At 34.7% G+C, this 25,918-nt stretch overlaps 1 protein-coding gene across 9 annotated transcripts in view; it reads right to left on the bottom strand.

Annotated features, from left to right (window-relative positions):
• The window catches only part of DLG1 (discs large MAGUK scaffold protein 1), a 256,793-nt gene that overhangs the window by 115,551 nt on the left and 115,324 nt on the right, over positions 1-25,918 (bottom strand). For 6 of the 9 annotated variants that reach the window (XM_040249498.1, XM_040249489.1, XM_040249481.1 and 3 more), the window contains 2 exons: positions 15,997-16,095; positions 2,624-2,677 (listed from right to left, as the gene is read on the bottom strand). In XM_040249498.1, the coding sequence (XP_040105432.1) occupies positions 2,624-2,677; positions 15,997-16,095 (153 nt within the window). The remainder of the gene's footprint in view (positions 1-2,623; positions 2,678-15,996; positions 16,096-25,918) is intronic. The other 3 variants (XM_040249523.1, XM_040249532.1, XM_040249541.1) reach the window with 1 other exon arrangement.

Here is a 25,918-nt window from a genome sequence, read left to right as displayed (position 1 = left end):
TCGATGGACGTGAGTCTGAGTGAACTCCGGGAGATGGTGATGGACAGGGAGGTCTGGCGTGCTGCGATTCATGGGGTCGCAAAGAGTCGGACACGACTGAGCAACTGAACTGAACTCACACACACACACACACACACACACACTAACATTTTATGCCTTAGGCACGAGGAACTAGAAGACTAAGAGTAGGAGTGAAGAAAGATTCTCGTTTCATTGGATATACTGTGGTATATACTGAATTTTATACAAGGTATATGCATTACCTGTTCAATTAACTATTTAATGTTAGGAAGCATTTTGACAGCAGCCGGGGCTGGGGCGGCAGGGGGGCCGGGGGTGGGGCGGGGATGGGGAGCTGGATGTGATATATAATGCAATAGCTGCAAGTTTTCTTAATTTTATTCATCACTCATAGCTAGTATTTAACTATCAGAACTTAACAAAGGAATAACAAGTAAGTTTAAAAGCCATTCTGGAACATATTTTAAATTTCAGAATTACTAATTAGCCACAAAGAATATTACTAAACATTTTACAGTGTTTTTCAAATATGATAAAGTAAAACAAAATCTTAAGAAAATGGAATTTATCTTATTGCCTTATGTAGAGAAAAGGGTTACTATATCAGGCCCAAGGCTGCTATGGCTAGAAGAGTCTCAGTTGGCATTTGAAAAATTGATTTTGGGAGCGTTCTCACCATTCCCTACCTGAAAAGGTTGTTTACTCTTGGCAAGACTTTGCAGAGACAATGAACTTTATGCTGAACACCTGTTTTTCTTCTGGGAACTTGGAAATTTGGCATGTACTGGATAGAGGGTGTCTATGTGAACAACCACCAATAAATAACTGTGGTGAAGCCCAAATAATCGGCTTCCCTGGGCAGAAAAGCTGAATACTTGTTGCTACATTTTCACTGCTAGGTGAAAACAGTGCTCTGTGGACCCCTCTTGGGAGGAAGATAGTAGAAGGAAATCTAAAGATGCATTCCTCTAGACAAACAGCCTTATAATCTGACTATGGATCCTGACTTATTACATATAAATAAATCTTAGCCATAGGTACAAGGTGCTGAGCCTTGTTGAGTCTTTCTAGACAATTTCTCAACATGGGTAGGGAATGGGTTTAGAGACTTCCAACATATTCTGTTTAGCAGAAAAATTATTTTTTGAATAATGTGTCATAAAAACTAAGTTTGCTGTCTGTATGTTAATCCTGCTTTTAATTTGTTGACATCTCTAAAATGCATGTGTATTTATTTTCTTTGTTGATATAGTTTTCTGTTAGTTCTTACACAGTAACCTCCCAGTTCAAAGGGTTTTAAAATAAAAATATTTACTATCTCTGCCCTTAAGCAAAACATAATTTAACAAACGAACAAGTAAGGAATAAAATGTGAAGAACAAAAGTGCAAACAAAATTCTTCTTAAGTATTCAATATCAGTGTGAAAGGTGACACTGACTGAAGAGTACTTTTGGTTTGTATTATTATTTAAAGTTTTTAAAAATCTCCCCAAATTTGCTCTACCCATATAAATATACACAGAAAATAAAGCCAAATGTTTTAAAGGACAGATGAAAATCGACTACAGTACAAAAATGAGAGAAAAAAGATTTTTATAATCTATTAAATTATGCACCATTTGATTTTTTTTTAATGCAAAGGTATGCTGCTGCTACTGCTAAGTCGCGTCAGTTGTGTCCGACTCTGTGCAACCCCATAGATGGCAGCCCACCAGGCTCCGCCATCCCTGGGATTCTCCAGGCAAGAACACTGAAGTGGGTTGCCATTTCCTTCTCCAATGCATCAAAGTGAAGTCGCTCAGTCGTGTCCGACTGTTCGCAACCCCATGGACTGCAGCCTACCAGGCTCCTCTGTCCATGGGATTTCCCAGGCAAGAGTACTGGAGTGGGTGGGGTGCCACTGCCTTCTCTGCACAGGTATAACTTCTACTTAAATATCTCCAAAGATACTTTGAAGTGAAGTGAAGTCACTCAGTCGTGTCAGACTCTTTGCGACCCCATGGACTGTAGCCTACCAGGCTCCTCTGTCCAGGGGATTTTCCAGGCAATAGCACTGGAGTGGACTGCCATTTCCTTCTCCAGGGAATCTTCCCAACCCGGGGATTGAACTCGGGTCTCCTGAATTCTAGACAGATGCTTTACCATCTGAGCCATTTAGGTGGGGTGAAAAATGTTAAGATTCTGCTGTTCTGGCTATTTATCTTTAGGAGAAAGAAGACTTTTTAACAAAAAGAAGTTTAGAGAGAAGGAGTAATCAGTTTAAAGTTACAAAGTTATAACTGTGAACCCATTCACTAAAAACACAATCACTCAATTAGACTTTAAAAATGACTCTGATTATAAGGCACTGTATAAATGACCACCGGTGAGAGAGAGCCCACAGTGAAAGCTATTCATTTTAATTTAAAAATGAAATTTATTTCAACATTTCTGCTTTGTAAGAGCATGGGAAAACAAAAAACAAAAAAGGATAGTATGTTTCATTTGCTTTAGCAATTACAGCTCAGTAATGTATTAGAGAAAATAATGCTATGATTTTGATATCTGTATCAAAACCTGAACAGGAAAAACAGAATTATATATGGTGATGAATGGAACTTACATAAGTTGTTGTTTCCAAGCTGTCTGTGTTGACCAGTACTGGAGGAGGATTTGCCTTAAAGAAAGAATTGTAAACATGTTAGGCTTAACAGGAAAATTGGTACATTACATATTAATGTTCACAAATATTAGAAGCATATGAAAGATTTGCTATTTCTTAAATTATAAAAATTCAAATATTCTCTAATATAACAAAAAACTCATCCCAAATTTCTTCGAAATCACTTCTTTTCTAGTCTCAAGGATCCCCTGAAGATTCCAACATTTCATCACCCAGAAAAAAAATTCTGTCTCATACTGAACTGTGTTTAAACATTGGGGGAAAGGAGCCATAAAAAGAAATCCATCATAAACTTTAATTAGAAACACATTAAATGTAAAAGCCCTCAATTGTTATCAACTGCAATTAACTGCTTTTCATCTGTTATTCTAGACCACTCACAGAACAACTAAGGGTCAACCACTCCCCACCTCACCAAAAGCACAAGCAGATTAACATAGATCTAATTAAGTTTGAGATGAAAAAAGCTTGGTTTTCTGCTTAACCTGGAAAGTGTTTGTTACGAAGGTACAGCAAAATTTTAAAAATAAAACGCAATTATTACCAAATGAAAACCAGACCGAACACACTAGAAAACTGATGTGACTCCTCTTAAAATTCTTTCTTTTGTATATTTAAAAATATATAATTACCAAGTCAAATGACATTTTCAGAGAATCAAAGAGATAACTATCCTTTAAATAAATTTTAAGAGATATGCTTGCATAAATAATTGTACTGTATCCACCTAAGCTACACGAAGCAGCAAGTTAAAAATGAGTGAGGACAAAGATTATAGTAAAGCACAGGGAACTATATTCAGTATATTAAAATAACCTATAATGGAAAATAATCTAAAGAAGATATATATACACATAACTAGATCATTTTGCTGTACATCTGAAACAATAAAAAATCTTGGAAAAAAAAAAACAAACAAAATGAGTAGGGAATACTGTATTAAATACAAACATAATACTAGCTACTTTATATGCAGCCCTACCTTTAACGGTAATAGTCTATTTTCTAATGATTCAGTGAGAATCAAACCTAATACTATTTGTAAAATTGCTAAAAATACTATTTGTGAGAGACATTTGAGATTTTATGAACATTAGGAATTATTCATTTCCCAATGACTACTGGGATCTCAAAGTGATATTTTTAAATTAAAAAATTAATGGTACAACTTCATCTTACTTTGCTTAAGCAATTACAGAGGAAGGCAAGAAAGAACAAGGCTAATATTTAAACTTACAAAAGAAGCTATAATCTTTAAAAATGAAGGCAAGAAAATCATCTGGCGTCCTCTGCTTATTACCAAAAATATAGTGGAAAAAGTTTGCTTTTACAAAAATCTAACATACCAAAATTATCACAACCCTAGCTGCTCATGATTACCAACTCATCATCACTGTATATGTTACCTTTTGATTCTAGTTATATAAAAATCTGGTATTAAAATACATAAAAATTATATAAAGTGTTAAATTTCCTTCAAGAGAGAATAATGACAATGAGAGATTAGGAGGAGAGGTTATGGATCATGTAAGTGCATGAATTGAGGACTGCTGTAGTTGGGTGATAAGTATACATAGGAGTTCACTGTACTACTCCCTTTCTATTTGAACAGTTTTGAATTTTTTCATAAACTACAGCAAAATAATTATATTGAGTCAAGTACTCAGCTTGTAAGAGGTTAATAATGAAGTCAGTTGTAAAATACTATGGGTTAAAGCTGTTATTAAGATATTAGCAATCACATCATAAAATTAATTTCAATTTTAAAGTTCAGTTCTGAAAGAAGAATACAGACTAGTAAAAATAATTTATAATTTGGGCTTAATGAATATGATTAGATAATTAATAATATGTACAATCAGTTTATTTGTAGATGTATCTTAGAAAGAATCTGAGTGAATGACCTCACCTGAAGGGAAAGCATAGACTTGAAACTGAACAGAAACTCAAATTGAGGATTAACAAGAATTTCATTCAAAACTAATGTCAGATTAAGCAATTTGAAAAGACCTATCACAAAATGTAGTCTAAAATAAGAGCCTATGTACATTCAGCTCAAGAAGCATGATCTGATGGCCTCAAGTTCAGCCACCAAAATAATGTTAAAAATATTTAAGACTGTGTTAGCAGGAAGAGAATTAAAACATTTACCTTAAAATACATTATACTTTCACTTACTAATTTGAGGATTTCTAAATTCTTATATTATAGAATACAGAAATGGTATCTGACAAAGTAGTAATCCATCCCTCTCAAACTTGGAGGTGGTGGGAATGAGGTAGCCCAATGGGCTTGGCGGGTACAACTCAGAAAAACATACCTTAACACCAAAGCCAGAACAAGTACTTTAGATATAAGAGACACAGAAAAATTTGGCCACAGAATTTGCTACTTTCAGATAGCTGAAATAAAGAGCACTAAAACAAAAAATACAGTAGCAAATTTGGCTAGTTTAAGACCTTGGTATCTATAACTAGGATGAGAGCAGAACAGAAAACATGGAATTACTAGCTTTACTTAGGGAGGAAACCAAATAACAGCAACAAGACTTGAGGATAATCTATGTGAAAGTTACTTGTTGATTAAAGTTAGTCAAATAAAGTTATTTAAATAACCTGAAATGACACATCAAAAAGCATGATTCTAATGGCTGAGTAATACTCCATTGTGTATATGTACCACAGCTTTCTTATCCATTTATCTGCTGATGGACATCTAGGTTGCTCAGCCATTAAAAAGAATACATTTGAATCAGTTCTAATGAGGTGGATGAAACTGGAGCCGATTATACAGAGTGAAATAAACCAGAAAGAAAAACACCAATACAGTATACTAACACATATATATGGAAATTAGAAATATGGTAACAATAACCCTGTATGTGAGACAGCAAAAGAGACACAGATGTATAGAACAGTCTTTTGGACTCTGTGGGAGAGGGAGAGGGTGGGATGATTTGGGAAAATGGCACTGAAGCATGTATATCATATAAGAAACGAATCGCCAGTCCAGGTTAGATGCAGGATACAGGATGCTTGGGGCTGGTGCACTGGTATGACCCAGAGAGATGGTATGGGGAGGGAGGTGGGGGGGAGGGGTTCAGGATTGGGAACACGTGTACAGCTGTGGTGGATTCATGTTGATGTATGGCAAAACCAATACAGTATTGTACAGTATAATTAAAAAAAAAAAAGCATGATTCTAGATCTCTCTCTACCTCTCTCTACCATTCAATGACTTTGAATATACAGATAAATCACAAGTACTAATTATTGAAACTTATTTCTTCCATCTATACAGAGACATGCCTTTGACCAAAAGGACTGTGTGACAATTCAGTAAGGTAATATTAAAAACAAAACAAAAACCTGTGTTGTAAACCACAGAAACCTATTGCTAATCCATTATACTTACTAATAGTATATACCATTGTATATGTCTCAACTTAGACAGTAATGAAATCCTATGATTCACTCAGAAATGGGGGGGAGGGTGATAGGAAAGGGGCAGGATATACCAGAAACAGAAACTAACCAACCCCTAAAGAATATGACCCACAAATTAATAATAAGACTTAAGAAACACAGTTTTGATCATCCAACTTTTAGAATGTTATTAATAAAGGGCCTCATAAGTCTGCTGCTGTTAACATACTGCAGCATCCTAATCCAATTTCAGAGAACAATATTACATCTTAAAAATTTTGTGTTAAAATAATACTAAGATTCAGTTATTCAAAAACAGGCCAAAATTAGTTTAGAAAATGCTTTTATGCTATATACTATAGTTCTCCTTCTTAGCATTTATTGGAGTTTCATTATATTATTGGTTTAATGTCTCTCTCTTTCTCCCCTACTAAATTATAAATAAGTATTTCTCCAATAAAAAACTCATAAACCCCAGAGAGTAGTACATCTTGGATTCTAATTTGGCACACACAGCATTGAAAGTTAATGCCATCACGTTAGTGACCACTATATATAAGTAAGTTAAAGTGACTGTAAAAACAAATAGGACAAATTCTGGAATGATGACAGATTAAAAAGTCCCACAAATTTGCTTCTGCACCTAGATGACGACTATACTGGCAAAATGCAATTGCCAGTGTGACATAAGTATTTTGGAATTCTATAGTCTATTGAGGGCTTGCAACTTCCAGAAGTTATTAGGTGTCAAACTGTGGTTAATCCAGTCAATTTCAATTCTCAGCAGTGTTGCAGCTACCCAATTCCCACCCTTTATAATCTGTTCCTAGAGCAGCTGGCACAAAGCCTGCACAAGCCAGGGCAGAGTAGGCAGGGAGAGGGCAGCCAAAAAGGACCCTGTTCTTCAAATATAGGGAACTCAGTGTTCTGATTGCTACCTCTGATCACAGAAGTTTCAAAGAGGCAGTGGCCATTATTGCTGAGCCTCCCCCAAGAAATATACATCCCTCCCCCTCTGGCTGAAGTGACTCCTAGTTTTAAAGAGCAAGTGTCTCCTCCCATAATTTCATTTGTCTCTTTCCCCTTTTGAGAATCAGACACTGAAGATTAGAATATTTAAAAACAACCACATATATGAGGGAAATCACAAAGTCATTGTGCATGCCTGGGGAAGGTGCAGGCATAGGAAAAAATCAGAGAAGATTTTAAGGTTATCTCACAGGCTGATTTTTAGCACAAAGATAGCCTACAGCAATCAAAAACTCAAAAACAAAAAAAACCCAGCAAACTTTAAATTTGATTTCCCGAAAAATCATAAGATTCAAATGTCCAATTTCCAATAAAAAATATCAAAAGCATGCAAAGAAATAGGAACATTATGTTCCATTCAAAGGAGGGAGAGTGAAGAAAAAAGAAACTGTCTCTGAAAAAGAGCTGGTGGCATATCTATTAGACAAATGATTTAAAGCAACCACTGTAATGATATCCAAAGAACTAAAAGACACGGTGCACAAGGTCAAGAAAAGAATGTATGAACAAAATGGAAAAAGCAATAAAAGACAAAAATCCTAAAGAGAAACCAAAAGGAAATTCTGAAGCTGAAAAGTGAAGTAATTGAAATGAAAAAATCACTAAAGCAGATGTGAGCAGGCAGAAGAATTAGGAAACCTGAGGATAGGATGATGTAAATTCTTAAGTCTGAGAACAGAAAGACTGAAGAAAAGTAACCAGTCTAAAGAGACTTGTGGGCCATCATTAAGCAGACCAACAAACATTGCGGGAGTCCAAGAAGAGACAGATCAAAGGGCAAGAGAGAATATCTGAAGAAATAATGGGTAAAACATTCCCAAATCTGATGAAAGACATGAACATAAACAATCAAAGAAGCTGAAGAAACTCAAGGTAGGATGAACTTGGAGAGATTCACACTCAGACACATTAAAATCAAACTGCTGAAAGACAAAGAGAAAATTGTGAAAGCAGTACAACGAAGTGACTCAATATACAAGAGCTCCTTTGAGGTCAGGAAACACTGGGCTGGTATATTCAAAGTGCTAAAAGAAAAACACTGTCAACCGAGAACCCAGTAACTGGCAAAATAATCTCTCAAATATGAGGGAGAAATTATGACATTCTCAAATAAACAAAGCTGAAGGAGATCGTTACTTATAGACTGGCCCTGAAAAAAATGCTAAAGCGAATCCTACATGTAGAAATAAAAGGACACAAAACAGTAACTCTAGGTGTCTGAAGAAATAAAGACCTTGGTAATAAGGAAAAATACAAAAAAACTCTTTGTTATCTTAATAGTGTTTTGTAACATCACTTTTTGTTATCTATATAATTTAAGAGACTAATATTTTTTAAACTATATTTTAAAGAAGTGGACATGTTAGTCACTCAGTCATGTCTGACTCTTTGTGACCCCGTGGACAATAGCCCACCAGGATCCTCTACCCATGGGGTTTTCCAGAGAAGAATACTGGAGTAGGTTGCCATGCTTGATCCTGGGTCAGGAAGATCCCTGGAGAAGGGCATGGCAACCCACCCCAGTGTTCTTGCCTGGAATTTTATATTTTAAAAGTTAGTCTAAAAGTGAATTATTCATGCAGAAGTGATGTCAACATCAGTAAATAACTAAAATCAATTCCTAGCCCAGAAGTTAATATCATAATAACTTTGCTTTGTAATTTCACATTTATTTTCTACATAATTTAAAACATGAATGCATTTAAAAATTGTTCGTTTACGTTTTTGTACATATAATGTATAAAGTTGTAATTTTGTGACATAAACAACTGAAAGGGATGAGGATGTAACTGTTAAGAGGAGCAGAGTTTTTATATATCATTAAAGTTAAACTGATATAAATTTAAATTTGAGTGTTATAACTTCAGTATATTAAATGTAATCTCCATGGTAACCAGAGAAATTAGCTACAGAATATACATAAAAAGAAAAATGAAAGGAATTTAAACATTTCACTACATATATAAAAAAAATCAACCAAACAAAAAATAAGACAATGCAGGAAATGAAGGAAATAAACCTATAATAAATATAGAAAATAAATTACAAAATGACAGAAGCCTCTCCTTATCAATAATTACTTTAAATGCAAATTGCTTAAACCTTCCAATCAAAAAAAGGCAGAATGGATAAATCCACATGACCCAACTATGTTTTCTGCAAGAGACTTCACTGAGATTCAAAGATGCAAACAGGTTGAAAGTGAAAGGATAGAAGAAGATATTCCATGCAACTAGCAACTAAAAGATAGGAGTCATTATATTAATATTAGATAAAATAGAAGTTAAATTTAAAAAAGTTGCAAGGGACAAAGGACATTACATATTAATAGAAGGTTTAACACAGTAAGAAAATAAAACAATTAACATTCAAGTACCTAATGATATACCATCAAAATCTATGAAATAGAAAGTGACAGAATTAAAGAGAGTAAACAGTTTTACAAATAATAAAGATTTCAGTGCCCTGTTCAAAATAATGTGTAAAATAGCCAGACAAAAGATAAGTACAGAAAAAAATGACTTAAATGACACAATAAACCAATCTGACCTAACAGACATGTTTGGAACACTCTGCCCAACAACAGGATACATTCTTTTCAAGTGCATTTGGATCATTCCCAGAATATACCGTGTTAGGCCACAATTACGTCTCAATAGATTTAGTAAGAAAGTTGTCATACAAAGTATGTTTTATGTCAAAAATGAAGATAGTAAGCAATAACAGAAGCAAACTGGAAAATTCACCAAGTTGTGGAAATTAAATGACATACTATTAACCAATGAATCAAATAAATAATAGAGAAAATGAGGCCAATAGTTGTTTTTTTAAAAGATCAACAAATTGACAAACTTTTAGTTTGATGGACTAAGGAAAAAGGAGAGAACAATAAATTATTAAAATCAGAAATGACAGTGTGAACACTATTGTTAATTCAACAGAAACGAAAAGGATTATAGGAGTTATTATGAGCAAGTGTAAGCCAACAAACTGGAAAACTTACACAAAATGGAAAAACTCCTACCAATGCTGAATCATGAAGAGACAATTTTAATACTTTACTCCTTAGAAGAAAAGTTATGACCAACCTAGACAGTGTATTCAAAAGCAGAGATATTACTTTGCCTACTAAGGTCCGTCTAGTCAAGGCTATGGTTTTTCCAGTAGTCATGTATGCATGTGAGAGTTGGACTGTGAAGAAGGCTGAGCGCTGAAGAATTGATGCTTTTGAACTGTGGTGTTGGAGAAGACTCTTGAGAGTCCCTTGGTATGCAAGGAGATCCAACCAGTCCATTCTGAAGGAGATCAGCCCTGGGATTTCTTTGGAAGGAATGATGCTAAAGCTGAAACTCCAGTACTTTGGCCACCTCATGCGAAGAGTTGACTCACTGGAAAAGACTCTGATGCTGGGAGGGATTGGGGGCAGGAGGAGAAGGGGACGATAGAGGATGAGATGGCTGGATGGCATCACTGACTCGATGGACGTTGAGTCTGAGTGAACTCCGGGAGATGGTGATGGACAGGGAGGCCTGGCGTGCTGTGATTCATGGGGTCGCAAAGAGTGGGACACAACTGAGCAACTGAACTGAACTGAATTAATAAGGAATTGAATCAGTAATCAAAAATCTCCTGACAAAAGCCCTTAAACTCTGATTGTTTTCCGGTGAAATCTACCAAACATTTGAAGAACTACCATCAATTTTTCTCAAAATCTGCCCCAAAATTGAAGAGGAAGGTATACTCCCCAACTTATACTTTAAGGCCAGCATTATCACTATAAGAAAACTGCACACCAATATCCCTTATGTATACTGATCCAAAAAATCTCAAAAACATTGAATTCAGCATTATACTAAGAGGTTTATAAACCATGAACAAGCAGGATTTATTCCTGGATTGCAAGTATGATTCAACACAGGAAAACTGATCAATGTAACATACCACATCAATAGAATGAAGAAGAAAGAAAGAAAAAAAAAACCAACATGATCATCTCAATCTATGCAGGAAGTATGTGACAGTATTAAATATTTTAACTAAGAATATAAGGAAACCACCACCACATATTAAAGGTCATATATGAAAAACCTACAGCAAACATCATACTTCCATGGTGAAAGACTGAAAACTTTCCCTCTAATATAAAAAACAAGTCAAGCAGGCCCACTTTCACAACTTCTATCTAACAAAGTATTGAAAATCAGTCAATTAAACAAATAAGAAGAAAAATTATTCAGCAGCTTTAGCTGCAAGCAACAAATTCTGGTAAATTCTCTTTTCAATTTTTATTCTATTATAAATATTTTCTATTTCCTTGCTATGGCTTCTTAGACATACCCATCATTTAAAAGTAGACATTTAATTTCTAAATACATGAGATTTTAAAGTGTCTTTGATATTAATTTCTCATTCTGATATTATTTTCTCATTTAAATGCTTTCTTCTCTGTAATCACCCTCTGTGTTTTTTCAGTCTTCTAACTTTATTAAAGTTTTCGATCCCTCTTCGTAAATGTTACATTGTATTTGAAAATATGTGGGTTATTTTCAAGTATCTTTTGATACGGATCTCTAACATAATTCTACAAGGATAAGATAACTGTATGATTTCAGTATCTTTAGACCACCGATTTTTTGCACCTGGTCTTATGTCCCTGGATATGTTCCAGTGTCTCCTCGTTTATAATCTATAGGAATTTGAACAGAATCTGTATCCTACTGTTGTGTGAAAACTGTATAAATCTTAAGTATGTTGAACTGGTGAAGAGTGCTTTTCGAGACTACTATATCCTTCTACTTCTCTGTATATTCATTCTATTAATTTTTGAGAGTTTGATATTGAAACTCCAACTAAAAATCTTAATTTAACTATTTAAAAAAATTGTAATATGTAGTGGAACTACACATAACCATGCTCTGTATTTTCCAAGTCTCTTGTAAATGTGTTATCATATTTTCATTAATTTTTAAAAATGGCCAAAACAAGGGGTAGTTTGACCCTCCTTTCTGTTTCCCCATAAAGCATGAAATAAATCTCCCAAATGAAAAAAAGAAAACTATCTGTTTGCAGATAATATGATCATACATGTAGAAAACTCTGAAGGAACCACACAAAAGTCTGTTAGAACTAATACTTAGCAAAGTGGCAGTAAATGGTCTACACACAAAAATCAGTTGCATTCCTATATACAAACAAGCTGGAAAGAAAACAAAAACAATTCAATTTACAACAGTATCAAAAAGAATAAAAACAGTTAGGAATGAACTTAGCCAACCCTCACATCCATACATGACGACTGGAAAAACCATAGCCTTGACTAGACGGACCTTTGTTGGCAAAGTAATGTCTCTGCTTTTGAATATGCTGTCTAGGTTGGTCATAACTTTCGTTCCAAGGAGTGAGCGTCTTTTAATTTCATGGCTGCAATCACCATCTGTAGTGATTTTGGAGCCCCAAAAAATAAAGTCTGACACTGTTTCCATTGTTTCCCCATCTATTTCCCATGAAGTGATGGGACCGGTTGCCATGATCTTCATTTCCTGAATGTTGAGCTTTAAGCCAACTTTTTCACTCTCCTCTTTCACTTTCATCAAGAGGCTTTTTAGTTCCTCTTCACTTTCTGCCATAAGGGTGGTGTCATCTGCATATCTGAGGTGATTGAGATTTCTCCCGCCAATCTTGATTCCAGCTTGTGCTTCTTCCAGCCCAGCGTTTCTCATGATGTACTCTGCATAGAAGTTAAATAAGCAGGGTGACAATATACAGCCTTGACATACTCCTTTTCCTATTTGGAACCAGTCTGTTGTTCCATGTCCAGTTCTAACTGTTGCTTCCTGATCTGCATATAGGTTTCTCAAGAGGCAGGTCAGGTGGTCTGGTATTCCCATCTCTTTCAGAATTTTCCACAGTTGATTGTGATCCACACAGTCAAAGGCTTTGGCATAGTCAATAAAGCAGAAAGAGATGTTTTTCTGTAACTCTCTTGCTTTTTCGATGATCCAGCGGATGTTGGCAATTTGATCTCTGGTTCCTCTGCCTACTAACATATATATACAGAATCTAGAAAGATGGTATTGAAGAATTTATTTGCAGGGCAGCAATGGAGAAACAGACACAGAAAACAGACTTATGGGCCAGGGCAGAGGGGAGAAGAGCGTAAGACATATGAAAGAGTAACATGGAAACTTACATTACTGTATGTAAAATAAAGAGCCAATAGGAATTTGCTGTATGTCTCAGAAATCTCAAACAGGGGCTCTCTATCAATCTAGAGAGGTGGAATGGGGAGGAGATGGAAGAGAGGTTCAGGAGGGAGGGGATGTATGTATACCAATTGCTGATTCATGTTGAAGCTTGACAGAAAACAACAAAATCCTGTAAAGCAATTATCCTTCAATAAATAAATACAAGCCATTCAACGTATCTCTGTAATACTCTAAATAATAAACATGATAATTTTCATATTTTCATAAAATTTAAATGACATGATCAATATAAAAGTACTCTGAAAGTTTAAAGTTCTAAAAATAATATAAGAGAATATTTTAAAAATTTATCATCTTTCTAGCTCTCTATCTGTCCTCAAACTCACTTTGAAATAGACAAGTGTTAGCCCCCATTTTTAATAGATGAAGGGAGTATAAAACTCAGAGAGGTTAAACAATTTGAGTCACAAAGCAGGACTAGACTCTAAATCTCAAATCTTCTGTTTCTATTTCTATTATCTCCCAATGCATCCAAAGTATAACGCAGTAGATCTTTAGAAGAAAAACTGTATTTATTTAAAATGTTAAAATCAGGTTATATATAAGATTGGATTTAAAAATTCATCTGGGGACAAATATTTTAATCACTTTTATTAATTTTATAATGTAATGTTATATTCAATTACTCAGGTATACACACACTTATTCTGCAAAATGAGGCACATCCACGGCCTTTCATGTAAACAAAACAAATTATTAAACTATTCTACATAGACTTTTGTAAGTATATTTAAAACCTAAAATGAGGTTAGGTAATATAAATAAGCCTCTCCTGTTTGTTTTTAAACTTGCTCCCTGGTTTACTGTCTCAAGCAAATATGAAGTAACACTAATGATACAAATAGCCAAGATCAAGTGCCAGCTGCATATGCATATTATTCCTTCAATCACTGTAAAACATCTCAAGTGAGTACTACTATCATCATCAGTGTTACAGGTGAGTACGAGATCAAGGTTAAGTAAATTGCTCAATTACACAGCTAGTAAGTGGCAGGAAAGTGAAAAAGTATTAGTTACTCAGTCATGTCTGACTCTTTGTGACCCCATGGACTATAGCCTGTCCATGAAACTGTCTGGGCAAGAATAATGGAGAGGGCAGGAAGTGGTAGAACCAGAATTCTAAACCAGATCCATCCAACTTTATTTATAATTACAAGGTTATGCAATCTCTAAACAATTTTCAAGTGTAGTGTGATACTAAGCTAGGTACATCTGGAATAAGTAAGTCAGAGAACTTTTGAACAGGAGAGGACTGGTTCCTAACTGAATATAGGAGCAGAAATTACTTCAAAATTTCAAAGGGTTCTAGAAAACCATTTTGACATCAAAAGACAAACTGAGGTGACATGACCAGAATAAACTTTCAAGTCTCCTACTTCAAAAAATATTGTGCTACTAAATCCTAGTTACTTGGAAGAATGTTACATTATTACAATAACCCTTTGTCTATGTAGAATTATATTTTATAATGTATAAATTCAATTTCTCTTTGCACTGTACAGAAAATATCCATCTGGACTTATCTCTTCAATTCTTGGTAGTTTCATAATTTGACTTTTTGTGATTTTTGTTTTAGTGTAATATCTATATTTCCCCTAGAATCTTACTTTGTATAATGTTCTTACTGATTTTCACTTTTTAAGAGAGGAGAAGGGCACTGAGATGAGAACAATGAAAGGTGATAACCCATTTTTCCCCTTAACACGACTTATTTTGACACAGCAAAAACACCATTTTTACTAGATTTTATGCTACAGGTCAATAATAGTAAAATCACCTAAAGATCCATTTGTTTACACATTAAAATGAGATAAAGACCTTTGGTGTAAAAGATCTCAATTATCCTATTTACTAATACCACTGTGATTTTACCTTTGGATAACTCTGTTGGTAGTGTACTTATCGTCTTAACAAGCCGTCCCTTGGAACTACTAAAGCTCTGAAAGCTACAAATATTCAGATTCTCTGACATTTGGCTATTACCTCATTGTATTTTTTGACTGTTACATGTTAACTTAAAAAGATAAACTCATGATTTTAGAGTATTTTTACATTTACAGAAAGTTGCAAAGATACCATAAAGAGTTCCCAAAGACTTTATATACATCAGCGATTATTTTTCAATAATAAATGTGAAGTATGTTATCCTACCAGATGATAGAAAGATTATTTCCAAAGAAGATCAACATACACTGGAGAACAAAATGCTATATATAAAAGGACACATACAACACAAGATCAGGAGGGACAATTATTTTTACTATCTTTAGAAAATAAACAACCCAAAGGAAATAAATTTTAAAACTGTTTTGAACAGACTTACATGTATAAAAGGCATGATAACAAATCTAAGGAGGTTCAATACGATGAAGTTTAGAATGTATCTTTTTTGTAGATAACCTCATAAAATGGCAAATATTGAACCCATCTTATATTAAATCCCAGATATTTAACTCCCTAAAAATATCATTTAAAGTCCAAAGTGTGTTACCAAATCTAACAAAGAAACAGTTGAAATGATCTGAAAAGAATACAAATGAAACCATTAAGAACAAATAAAATTTTTATAAAGAAAAAAGAAACTAATAAAAACCTGTGGTATGATGGGTAGGATGACAGTATTCTCAGCAGGGACTGGCAGGACAGGGATCACAGGGACAGTGGGAGAAGAGGGAGATACAGCTTCTGTTGGCTAAAAATCATCAATGACAACAAATCAGGAAAAATATAAAATAAAAGGGAAACATATAACAGAAAGTTTTGTCACAAAGATAAACTATAGTTTTCAGAAATAACTAAAATAGGTAAAATAACATATTACTTCATTTAAATGAGAAAATGCTCTTAGAAGTAATTATACCACCAATAATAATTTTAATGACTCTAGTTAAAATAAGTGACTACTCTTTAGATGTTTAAATGAAAATAATAAAATATAATAATTTAACAATACTCCTCCACTGGGAGATAAGACACTTGCTTCACAGACTACAAAATATTTTTATAGCATTCAGGATATATTTGACCACTTGCTTACTTGCATTTAAAGAATCAATTACTCTCATGATTAATTCAATTATTTTTCCAAAAGATGTAAATGGAACACAGAAAGGGTGTCTTGTACAAGTACCAATCTCTGTTACCTGGATTAATTCATAAATATTTGCTATATCAATGACATATTCTATATAAGAATTATTAACCTCATATCCTATACAAAACCTCATATCCTATATAAAACCTGGAACTTAATTGATGACCTAAATATAAGCATTAAAACCACAAAATTCTTAGAAGAAAACATAGGAATAAATCTGGATTTAACAATGGATTCTTTAGGTTAAATATGATATCAAAAGCAGAAGTAAAACAAATTAGATTGTATCAGAATTCAAACCTTTTGTTAAGCAAATGGCATCATCAAGAAAGGGAAAAACAACATATAGAATGGGAGAAAATCTTGCAAACTGTACATCTGATGATGGTTTCACATGAAGAACAGATAAAGAACTCACCATAAAAAGACAATTAAAAAATGGGCAAAGGACCTGGAACAGACATTTTCCAAAGAGGATACACATAAGCACCAAAGTTCATAGCAACACTACAATAGCCAGGACATGGAAGCAATCTAAATGTCCATCAACGGATGAATGGATAAAGAAGATGTGGCACATATATACAATAGGATATTACTCAGCCATAGAAAAGAACAAAACCGGGTCATTTGTAGAGATGTGGATGGACCTAGAGTCTGTCATTCAGAGTGAAGTAAGTCAGAAAGAGAAAAGTAAGTATCCTATTTAATGCATATATGTAGAATCTAGAAAAACAGTACTGATGAACCTATCTGCAGGGCACAAATAGAGACACAGACGTAGGGAACAGACAGATGTATGGACATGGGGTGAGGTGGGGTGGTAGTGGGATGAACTGGGAGATTGGGATTGACATACACTGACGTGTAAAACAGATAGTGGGAACCTACAGTATGGCACAGGGAGCTCAGCTTGGTGCACGTGGTGACCCATAGGGATGGAATGGGGAGTGGGGGAGCGGGAGGCTCCAAAGGGAGGGGCAGCTATATAAATATAGTTGATTCACTTCATTGTACAGAAGAAACTATGACAACATTTAAAAGCAACAAAACCCCAATTAAAAAAAAAACAATAAGCACATGAAAATCTATTCAATATTATTATTCATTAGGGAAATGTAAATCAAAGTGACAATGACATATTACTTCATACTACTAGGAGGCAATAATAAAAAAGTAAAAACAAAAACAGAAAGTAACAATTGTTGGCAAGGATATGCAGAAATTGGAATCATCAAAAACTGCTGGTGGGAATGGAAAATGGTGCTGCCACTATGGAAAACAGTTTGGTTTGGCAGTCCTTCAAAAAAAACTACCCCTAGGATTACCATATGACCACCAATTCTATTCCTAGGTAAATACTTAAAAGAGCTGAAAACTGGGACTTGAGTACTTTACCCTAGTGTTCAGTGATGCATTATTCACAATAGCCACAACTCAAGAGTATCCATCAACAGATACAGAGATAGAAAACATGGTGTGTACACACACACACACACACACACACACACACACACAGGATAGTCATTCAGCCATAAAAAGGGATGAAATTCTGGTATCTGCCACAACATGGACAAACCTTGAAAACATTATGCTAAGTGAACTTAACCAGATACAAAAGGTCAATATTTTGTGATTCCACTTATATTTAGAATAAGTAAATTCATGTAAAGTAGAATAGAAGTTACCAGGGGCAAGAGAGAGGAATGTAAGGAGTTTAGTGCTTAGGGGTTACAAAGTAAATTTGAAATAGTGAAAAGGTTTTGGAAATAGTGGTAAAAGCTGCTCAATACTGGAAATGTAACTGATGCCACAAAATTGTGAAGTTAAAATTGGTTAAAATGGCAAATCTTATGTTAGATATACTTTATCACAATTAAAGACCTCAAAAATATTTTAATGCAGGAAAGCAGGTCCCTTCACAGTGCTGTTGGATATATAACGTCATACAAACTATACAAAAAGCAATCTAATAGCTTTAAAAATGTTGAACTCTTTGACTTAGTAATTCTGTTAGTCTATCCTGAGGGAAGCTTGGCATGCTGCAGTCCATGGGGTCGCAAAGAGTTGGACATGACTGAGCGACTGAACTGAATTCTAAGGCAATATTTAAAAAGCAAATGTCTTAATATTCAATATATTCTTTTGAACACTGTATTTGGGAAAATGCAAAATATCCTAAATATAAGGTGTTGGAATGGTTGCACAAATAATGATAATTTTGTACGATTAAATACTATGCCCCGGAGAAGGGCACAGCAACCCACTCCAGTATTCTTGCCTGGAGAACTGCATGGACAGAGGAGCCTGGTGGGCTACAGTCCATGGGGTCACTAAGAGTCGGACATGACTGAAGCGACTTAGCATGCAAATACTATACATCGATTAATAGTCATCTGTAAGAACAGTCTATAAGTCATATAGGATATTGCCTATGGCATGACATTAACTAAAAAAGGAAGATAAAAATTTTATTTAAAAAATGGAAAGAAATGTTTGATAAGCTAACCTCTGAGGACAGGATTATGAATAGTGTTTCCCCCTGCCTCTATCCTGAATTCTACTTTTCCAGTTGTCAACAATGAACATATAGTGATGCTATAATGCATGGTGAGGGATGGAAGATCTACTCCTATTAAAAGAAAAACAATTATAATATTTTACCATCTCATTTTCTAGAAAATAAACTGAAAATGTGTTTCACATTAATTGTTCAAAAAGATGCTAAAAATTTCAATCATTTTTATACGACCATTAGAGTTGAAGAAGCTAGGGATCAAGTTTAACCCTTCATTTTACAACTGAGCTTAAGCTCACAGAAGTTAACTTGTGAGGAATGAGGAAAAGATCTGCTAGGCTACTGTTACCTGGATATCCTGTAGAAAGAGATTATAGGCCATTAGATATTGTTTCCTTTTTTCTTTCTTTATAATATTACCAATTTAAATGAGTTCTCTAGCTGAGTTCTCTGTTTTTAAAGATGGAAAAGTTACAGAGATGGACAACGGTGATGGCTGCACAACACCATGAATGTATTTACTGACACCGAATTAACTGTACTTAAGTGTACTAAGAAAGGTTAAAATGGTAAAACTTTGTTACATATATTTTATCACAATTAAAAATAAATTAGGAATAAAGTCTCTGTCTAATTTGGGATTCCAGCCACCATTAATATATATTCTTCCTATAGGGAAAAAAAAAGTTGAATTCCATATTATGAGCTTAAAATAAATAATTTAAATGCTACCAATTTTCAATGGAATACTTATAACTTTTTAAAAATGTTTGAAAAACCCAAGAGATTCTGACTCCTAATTTATGACAAAGAGAAAAAGATAGTTTTAAAGAATTTAAGTGAAGTAAGTCAGATAGAAGACAAATACCACATGATTTCACCAAAAAAACAAACAAGATGAAAACACAGATAGAAAACAGAGACTCACAGACACAGAGAACAAATGCACAGACGCCAAAAACGGAGGGAGTTGGGGGGTGGATAGGTGAAGGAAATTAAAAGGTATAAACCTTTAGTTATGTAAGTCGCAGGGATGTAATATACAGCACAAAAAGTAAGGTCAGTAATATCATAAAACTTTGTATGGGGAGAGATGGTTACCAGACTTACTGTAGTGATCATTTCATGATGTATGCAAATATCAAATCATTTAGTACACTCAAACCAACATAATATTGTTCAACTATACTTCAATTATTCTAGAAAACTACTGCTGAATCAACTGAATATACATATAGAAAATGAAATGAACCCTTACCCTACTACCTTACACCATATGTAAAATTCCAGATGGTTTACTGTCATATTAACAGAAGTACAAAAATTATATTTCTAGAAGGTAGCAATGATAGAATATAATTAGGATCTTGATGTAGGCAAGCACAGGTTGTTGAAGTCAGCAGAGTGAGGCAGCATCTGTGCGTAGGGAATGGACGGGTGCAGAAGTGGTGCTGGAGTCTAAGCAGGATGAAGAGAATATCACACGTGGGCAGGCAGTGGCAGCAGCCTGGTATTTTTGTTGGATCCCAAGTGTGACAGAGTGTCTGTGTGCCATGAAGTATAGAGTCCTCAGTGGAACAAGATGGGTATATCTCTTTGATCTTGATTGAGCAGGGTGGGAAGGATGTCCACGAAGAGCATCAACAGTGATAGGAGGTTGCTGACATACCTGAGACTTGATCCAATAAGTAAATATATAAAGGATAGTGGGAGCAAGGGTTCTCACGTCAGAGAATGGAGTTGCAAACATGGAAAGGGAGAAAATCAGCATGAAATCTATGGTTCTAGACTAGATTTGGAGGCACTCATATGACAGCATGGTTTTCAATATATATATAGACAAACACAGAAATAAATATGTGTTTACATATACATATGTACCCTTGCTCTGTCTACAGAGAACATCTGGGAGCAGTAAGACCTCGATAGCATGAAAATACCTAGCAATCAGATCTTGGCTTATAAAAATCCATTCTCTAATTTTTTAAAAAAGGAATCTTTGGAGAAATGACTCCAGAGCTAGAGCCTAGAACTTTCTGCCATGCCAGAAAATAAGGAGGTGGTCAAAGAACTAATGAGGCATGACAAAGGACACAGAAATCAGCTTGCTGGGGCTCTTATCAGTTACACTGGGAATGATGTGAGACTCAGATAACAATAATGATGGCATAAAGTGAAGTTGCTCAGTTGTGTCCGACTCTTTGCGACCCCATGGACTGTAGCCCACCAGGCTCCTCCGTCCCTGGGATTCTCCAGGCAAGAATACTGGAGTGGGTTGCCATTTCCTTCTCCAGGGGATCTTCTGGACCCAGGGATCGAACCCAGGTTTCCGGCACTGCAGGCAGACGCTTTAACCTCTGAGCTACCAGGGCAGACCCCTATGATGGCATCGGTCAGTATGATGGCATAAACCCCACTGAATTAAAGAGGACTCCAAGAGTCTACACTTTTATAAATAATTACATAACAATGAAATGAATAGAGAGAAAAGCACATTTCCTTACAGTAGATGCCAATCAAAAATGTAGAAGGAATGATAGAGTCACAAAATTATAATCTGGCAACCACCACAGTAATAACTCATTTAAGAAACATCAACAAACGTTAAAACCCTCTGCTGCTGAATGACCCTTCCATTTCATTCTAGTGGAATTAAGTTTGAGTGGGAGACACACACACAGACACACATGTATTTCCCCTACAAACTTTTATTAATTACAGTGAAGAAATCCAGCAGATACTATCTTAACCAAAGTTAACATCATCAGGGATGGGACAAATCAAAATCATATGTTACCTGATGGGATGTAATCAGATTATATCACTTCTGTGACATTCTTATCAAAGATGCATAACCTGAACATTAAACATCAGACAAACCCAAGTTGAGTGATAAACTACAAAATAACTGGCTGTAGTCATCCAAAGTATCAGAGACAAGAAAGTCTAACATTTATCATCTTTATTTAATTTTTTAAAACAGCTTTGTTAAGGTATAACTGATATACAAGAAACTGTATTTTTAAATGTATACAATTTAATGAGTTTGAACATATGCAAACACCTGTGAAACAATTACCACAATCAAAGTAAGAGACATATCTAAAACCTATAAGAAGTTTCTTTTTGCCTCTTTAATAGAGTCAGATATTAGCTAATTAATAATCCACTTTAACATAAAAAAGACAAAGCTATATGCTTATAACAAATTTCAAGGCCAAGCATAAACATTTCCTCCATTAGGCAGTTGCTCTCAAAAACCCTTTATGATATACTATAAATTCTTCAATATTACATTGTAATACTGGCTCTGAACCTATTCTAAATATATTTCCTTTTGACAGAATCCTTTAAAGGATCTGAATACCATTTTTTAAAATCTTAAACAAAACGTACACCATCTGATTCTACCCCACTCTCTATTAGGGCACTGAGCAAGTGCTTTGAAGAAGAACATATACCTCTGCCTCTTTCTTAAGAAAGGAAAATACTGCCAAGACGTCTTCAAAACCAAATGCATATCAACACACATAATTTCCTAGCTACAATCAATAACCAGTTTGAGTCACAAAGGATTATACAACAAAATAAGTCATTTAGTTTGCATGAAACAAAATGCTGCCCTAAACAAATAATATCTAGTCAAATGAAGGTTGAGTGATGAGGAACAGTACAGATGTTAAATATGATAACAGAGTAAAAAGAAGAGATGAGGATATTTTGAGTGCAGGATTGAGAGCATGGTAAAATTCTGGTGAGCTGTATGAGATGATTCTAAATTGGAAAATGTCAAACTTAAGACTCTAATATGAATAATGAGGCAGCAATATAGAGTAACCATTACATTTGGGTTATTATAGAAAAGAAATTCAGCCTAAGCATTTGAAACTTGAAAAATCTTACATACATATTTTATTAGACAATATGACTTTCAGGCCATCGTCCTTTTTCTGTTCCATTTGTATCATGCAATAAGATCAGCTCCAAAGAGTTTTAGTTGTTGTTTTTTTTTTTAATCTTGACCATGTGACTAACAACAGTCTCAGTTGTTTCTATCCATAGCAACACCATGGAATCATTAGCCTCTGAGGCCTCCTTCAGAGACTTGTTTCCATGACAACAGAGGCTATAATATTAACACTGTCTCAAAGAATACTGCAGAAAATGGTAAATTCCCATAAGGTAACTGGATTGTACAAATTTTAAAAGTACTTTTTAAATGCCAGTATCAAATTGATGGCTTTCTGAAAAATGTTTTAACTAATTTTTAGAGATACTTGTTATTTACTCACAGTTTTACATTTTAAATTTGATGTAAGAGCTTAAAATTATGAAAGCAGCTTTTAGAAAGATTTGATAAGAAGTGGTCTGAAGCCTCATGAGGTATAGCCACATGCGTAACGTGTACTGCACATCTACATTTGTGACTATGTACCTCCCTCCTTCACTTGCACTCACTCCACTCGATACATGAAAACATATATAGAGAGACAGAGAATCCTTACCTTTAATAAATCCCTTCTGCTTGAAATAGCTAAACTGGTTTTTTATATGTGCATATGAATACTGTCTGATACAGGAAGAAACAGAAGGAATAATTAGGAGGCTGCTATGATAATCCAGCTGAGAGGTGATCAGTAGCTTCAACCAAATGATGGTAATTGTGAAAATGGACATAAGCAGTCAAATAAAGATAATTTTTGAATGTAGAAATGGTACCTATATGACTGATGGGAAGCTGGGAAGAATTATTAAGAATAACAACAACAATGGCCACTAAAAATTATCTTTTATATCATAGTCAGATCCAACCATAAAAGATTTACAGTGCTTTCTGAGCATATTTTTCTTAACTTTTTCTCACTTATAGTCATAAAATTTATAGTGCTCATAAAATTAAATACTAAAGAAAGATAACTAATACCATACTACCAGGTAATGAGCTTAGAATACCCACAAAGATTCAATAAGTGCTAAGTAAATTTATAACATATTCAAGGAAAATGGAATAAATGAATTAGCAGATCTTTTGTTATCAATATCTTAAAAAAAAAAATAATTACCCCCAAGCCACTGTTGGTCTATAAGAATTTTCCTTCTTTTTTTGGTTTTTGTATTGTATAGTTTAATATTTTAATCTAAGTTCCTTTGTTTAAATTTCTACAATGTGGTAATGAGACATGTTTCTTTGAATAAATGTCAAAGAAAATATCTAAGAGGGAAAGAGAAATCAAGGAAAAGAACTGCCAAGCTTTTCATATGTTTATAGAAGGATAAAATGCAGCACAATAAATTTACCAAAACCGTTTGGGAATCATTGTACTCAACAGGGGTCCAGAACCTTCAAGATAAGTTTTTGTCACTGCTTAGATCTGGTTCCTATTTGATTCAAATGCTCATTTTGCCACATTTACTCCAAATAGTACATTCAATATAAACTCCATAACATGTTATTTGAACCAGCTGCATATGATATTCATATCATAATTATCTCTGAAGCAAACAGCAACAAAACTAGATATATTCTGAAACAAATACTAAGGGATTAAATAGAAATTTTTTATTTTAAAATAACAAAGGGGAGAAAGGAAAACAGTCTAGTGATCAACAATCCTAGTATAGAAGCATGGGTGCAAGTCTGTTAGTTTACACAGACAGAACATAGTAGTTCATGAATCCATCAATATTTCAGTTTGTAAGATTGATATTTATGAATAATTAAGGTAATCATCCCTTCATTATAAAAAGATAGCATTCCATCAGCATTCAGCCATTCACTTTGTACTGATACAAGGATGAACCAACAATCATTCAAAATTTCAAGTAAACAGAAATCCAAAACTTGTATTTAAAGCTGTGGTCATATAATTAACAAACAGATATCAAACTACCAAATGCAATATGCTGCCTGCCTCCCCACATTTATCAGACTATGGCTACAGAAACACACAAAACCATGGACTCCACAATGACTAACCTAAAACGGTACCTCAGCACTTCTAGTACTCATACATTTACCCTATTTTGCTCATGTTTGTACAATCCCTGATGATTCAGGTCACTGCTAACCTTTCTGAAGTGATCTTCTGCTATTCTCCTCCCACTTAGTGTTTCGGCCACACTGGCCTCTCTGCTGTGTTTCACACACTCTAAACAAGCACTGGCCTCAGAGTCTTTTATTCAGTCTTCCTTTGCCTAGAATGCCCTTGTCCCAGATATCCACATGACCCAACTCTATAACTTCTTTTATGCCTTGCTCAAATAACACCCTTCAGTTGAAGCCTCTCCTATTCTACTAAACCCACCCCCATCACATACACACAAATATACACATTTCCTATTGTTTTCTGTTTCTACCTTTTCCCCGGTATACTATATATTTTAATTATGTTTGTCATCTGTCTTCTCCCCCTTTAATATAAGCTCTATAGAAGTAAGGATTCTTGTTCCTGTATACCTAGCTCCTAGAATAATATCTAGCACATAGAAGTAGTTAATATATGTTTCTTGGATGAATGAAACAATAGGATTGACAAAAGAGACTGAGTTCATCAGTACTCTAGAATGATAAAGTGACTCAGAACAGATTGTGTATATCCATCCCTCCCCCTGCCCACTTTCATTCTATACACATAGAAGACACTGCTAAGAGAGTCTGTGTGCTTGGGCAGCCACTACCAATCACAAAGCGCTCAAGATGTTCTAGTATTTGATGATGTTCAAAATATAAAAATGCCCCCAAATTGCCATGTTGTCCTCTGTCTGCATGCGTGCACTACAGTCTGTAGCGTTGCACAGTCATCCCTCTGCCAGGCTCCTCTGTCCACGGGATTCTCAAGGCAAGAATTCTGGAGTGGGTTGCCATGGCCCTGCCAGGGAATCTTCCCAATCCAGGGATCA

Source organism: Oryx dammah, unplaced genomic scaffold (genome assembly GCF_014754425.2).
Source record: "Oryx dammah isolate SB20612 unplaced genomic scaffold, SCBI_Odam_1.1 HiC_scaffold_2, whole genome shotgun sequence".
Lineage (NCBI taxonomy): Eukaryota > Metazoa > Chordata > Mammalia > Artiodactyla > Bovidae > Oryx > Oryx dammah.
The sequence above is the reverse complement of the archived record's forward strand: the minus strand, read 5'-3'. Positions and strand labels throughout refer to the sequence as shown.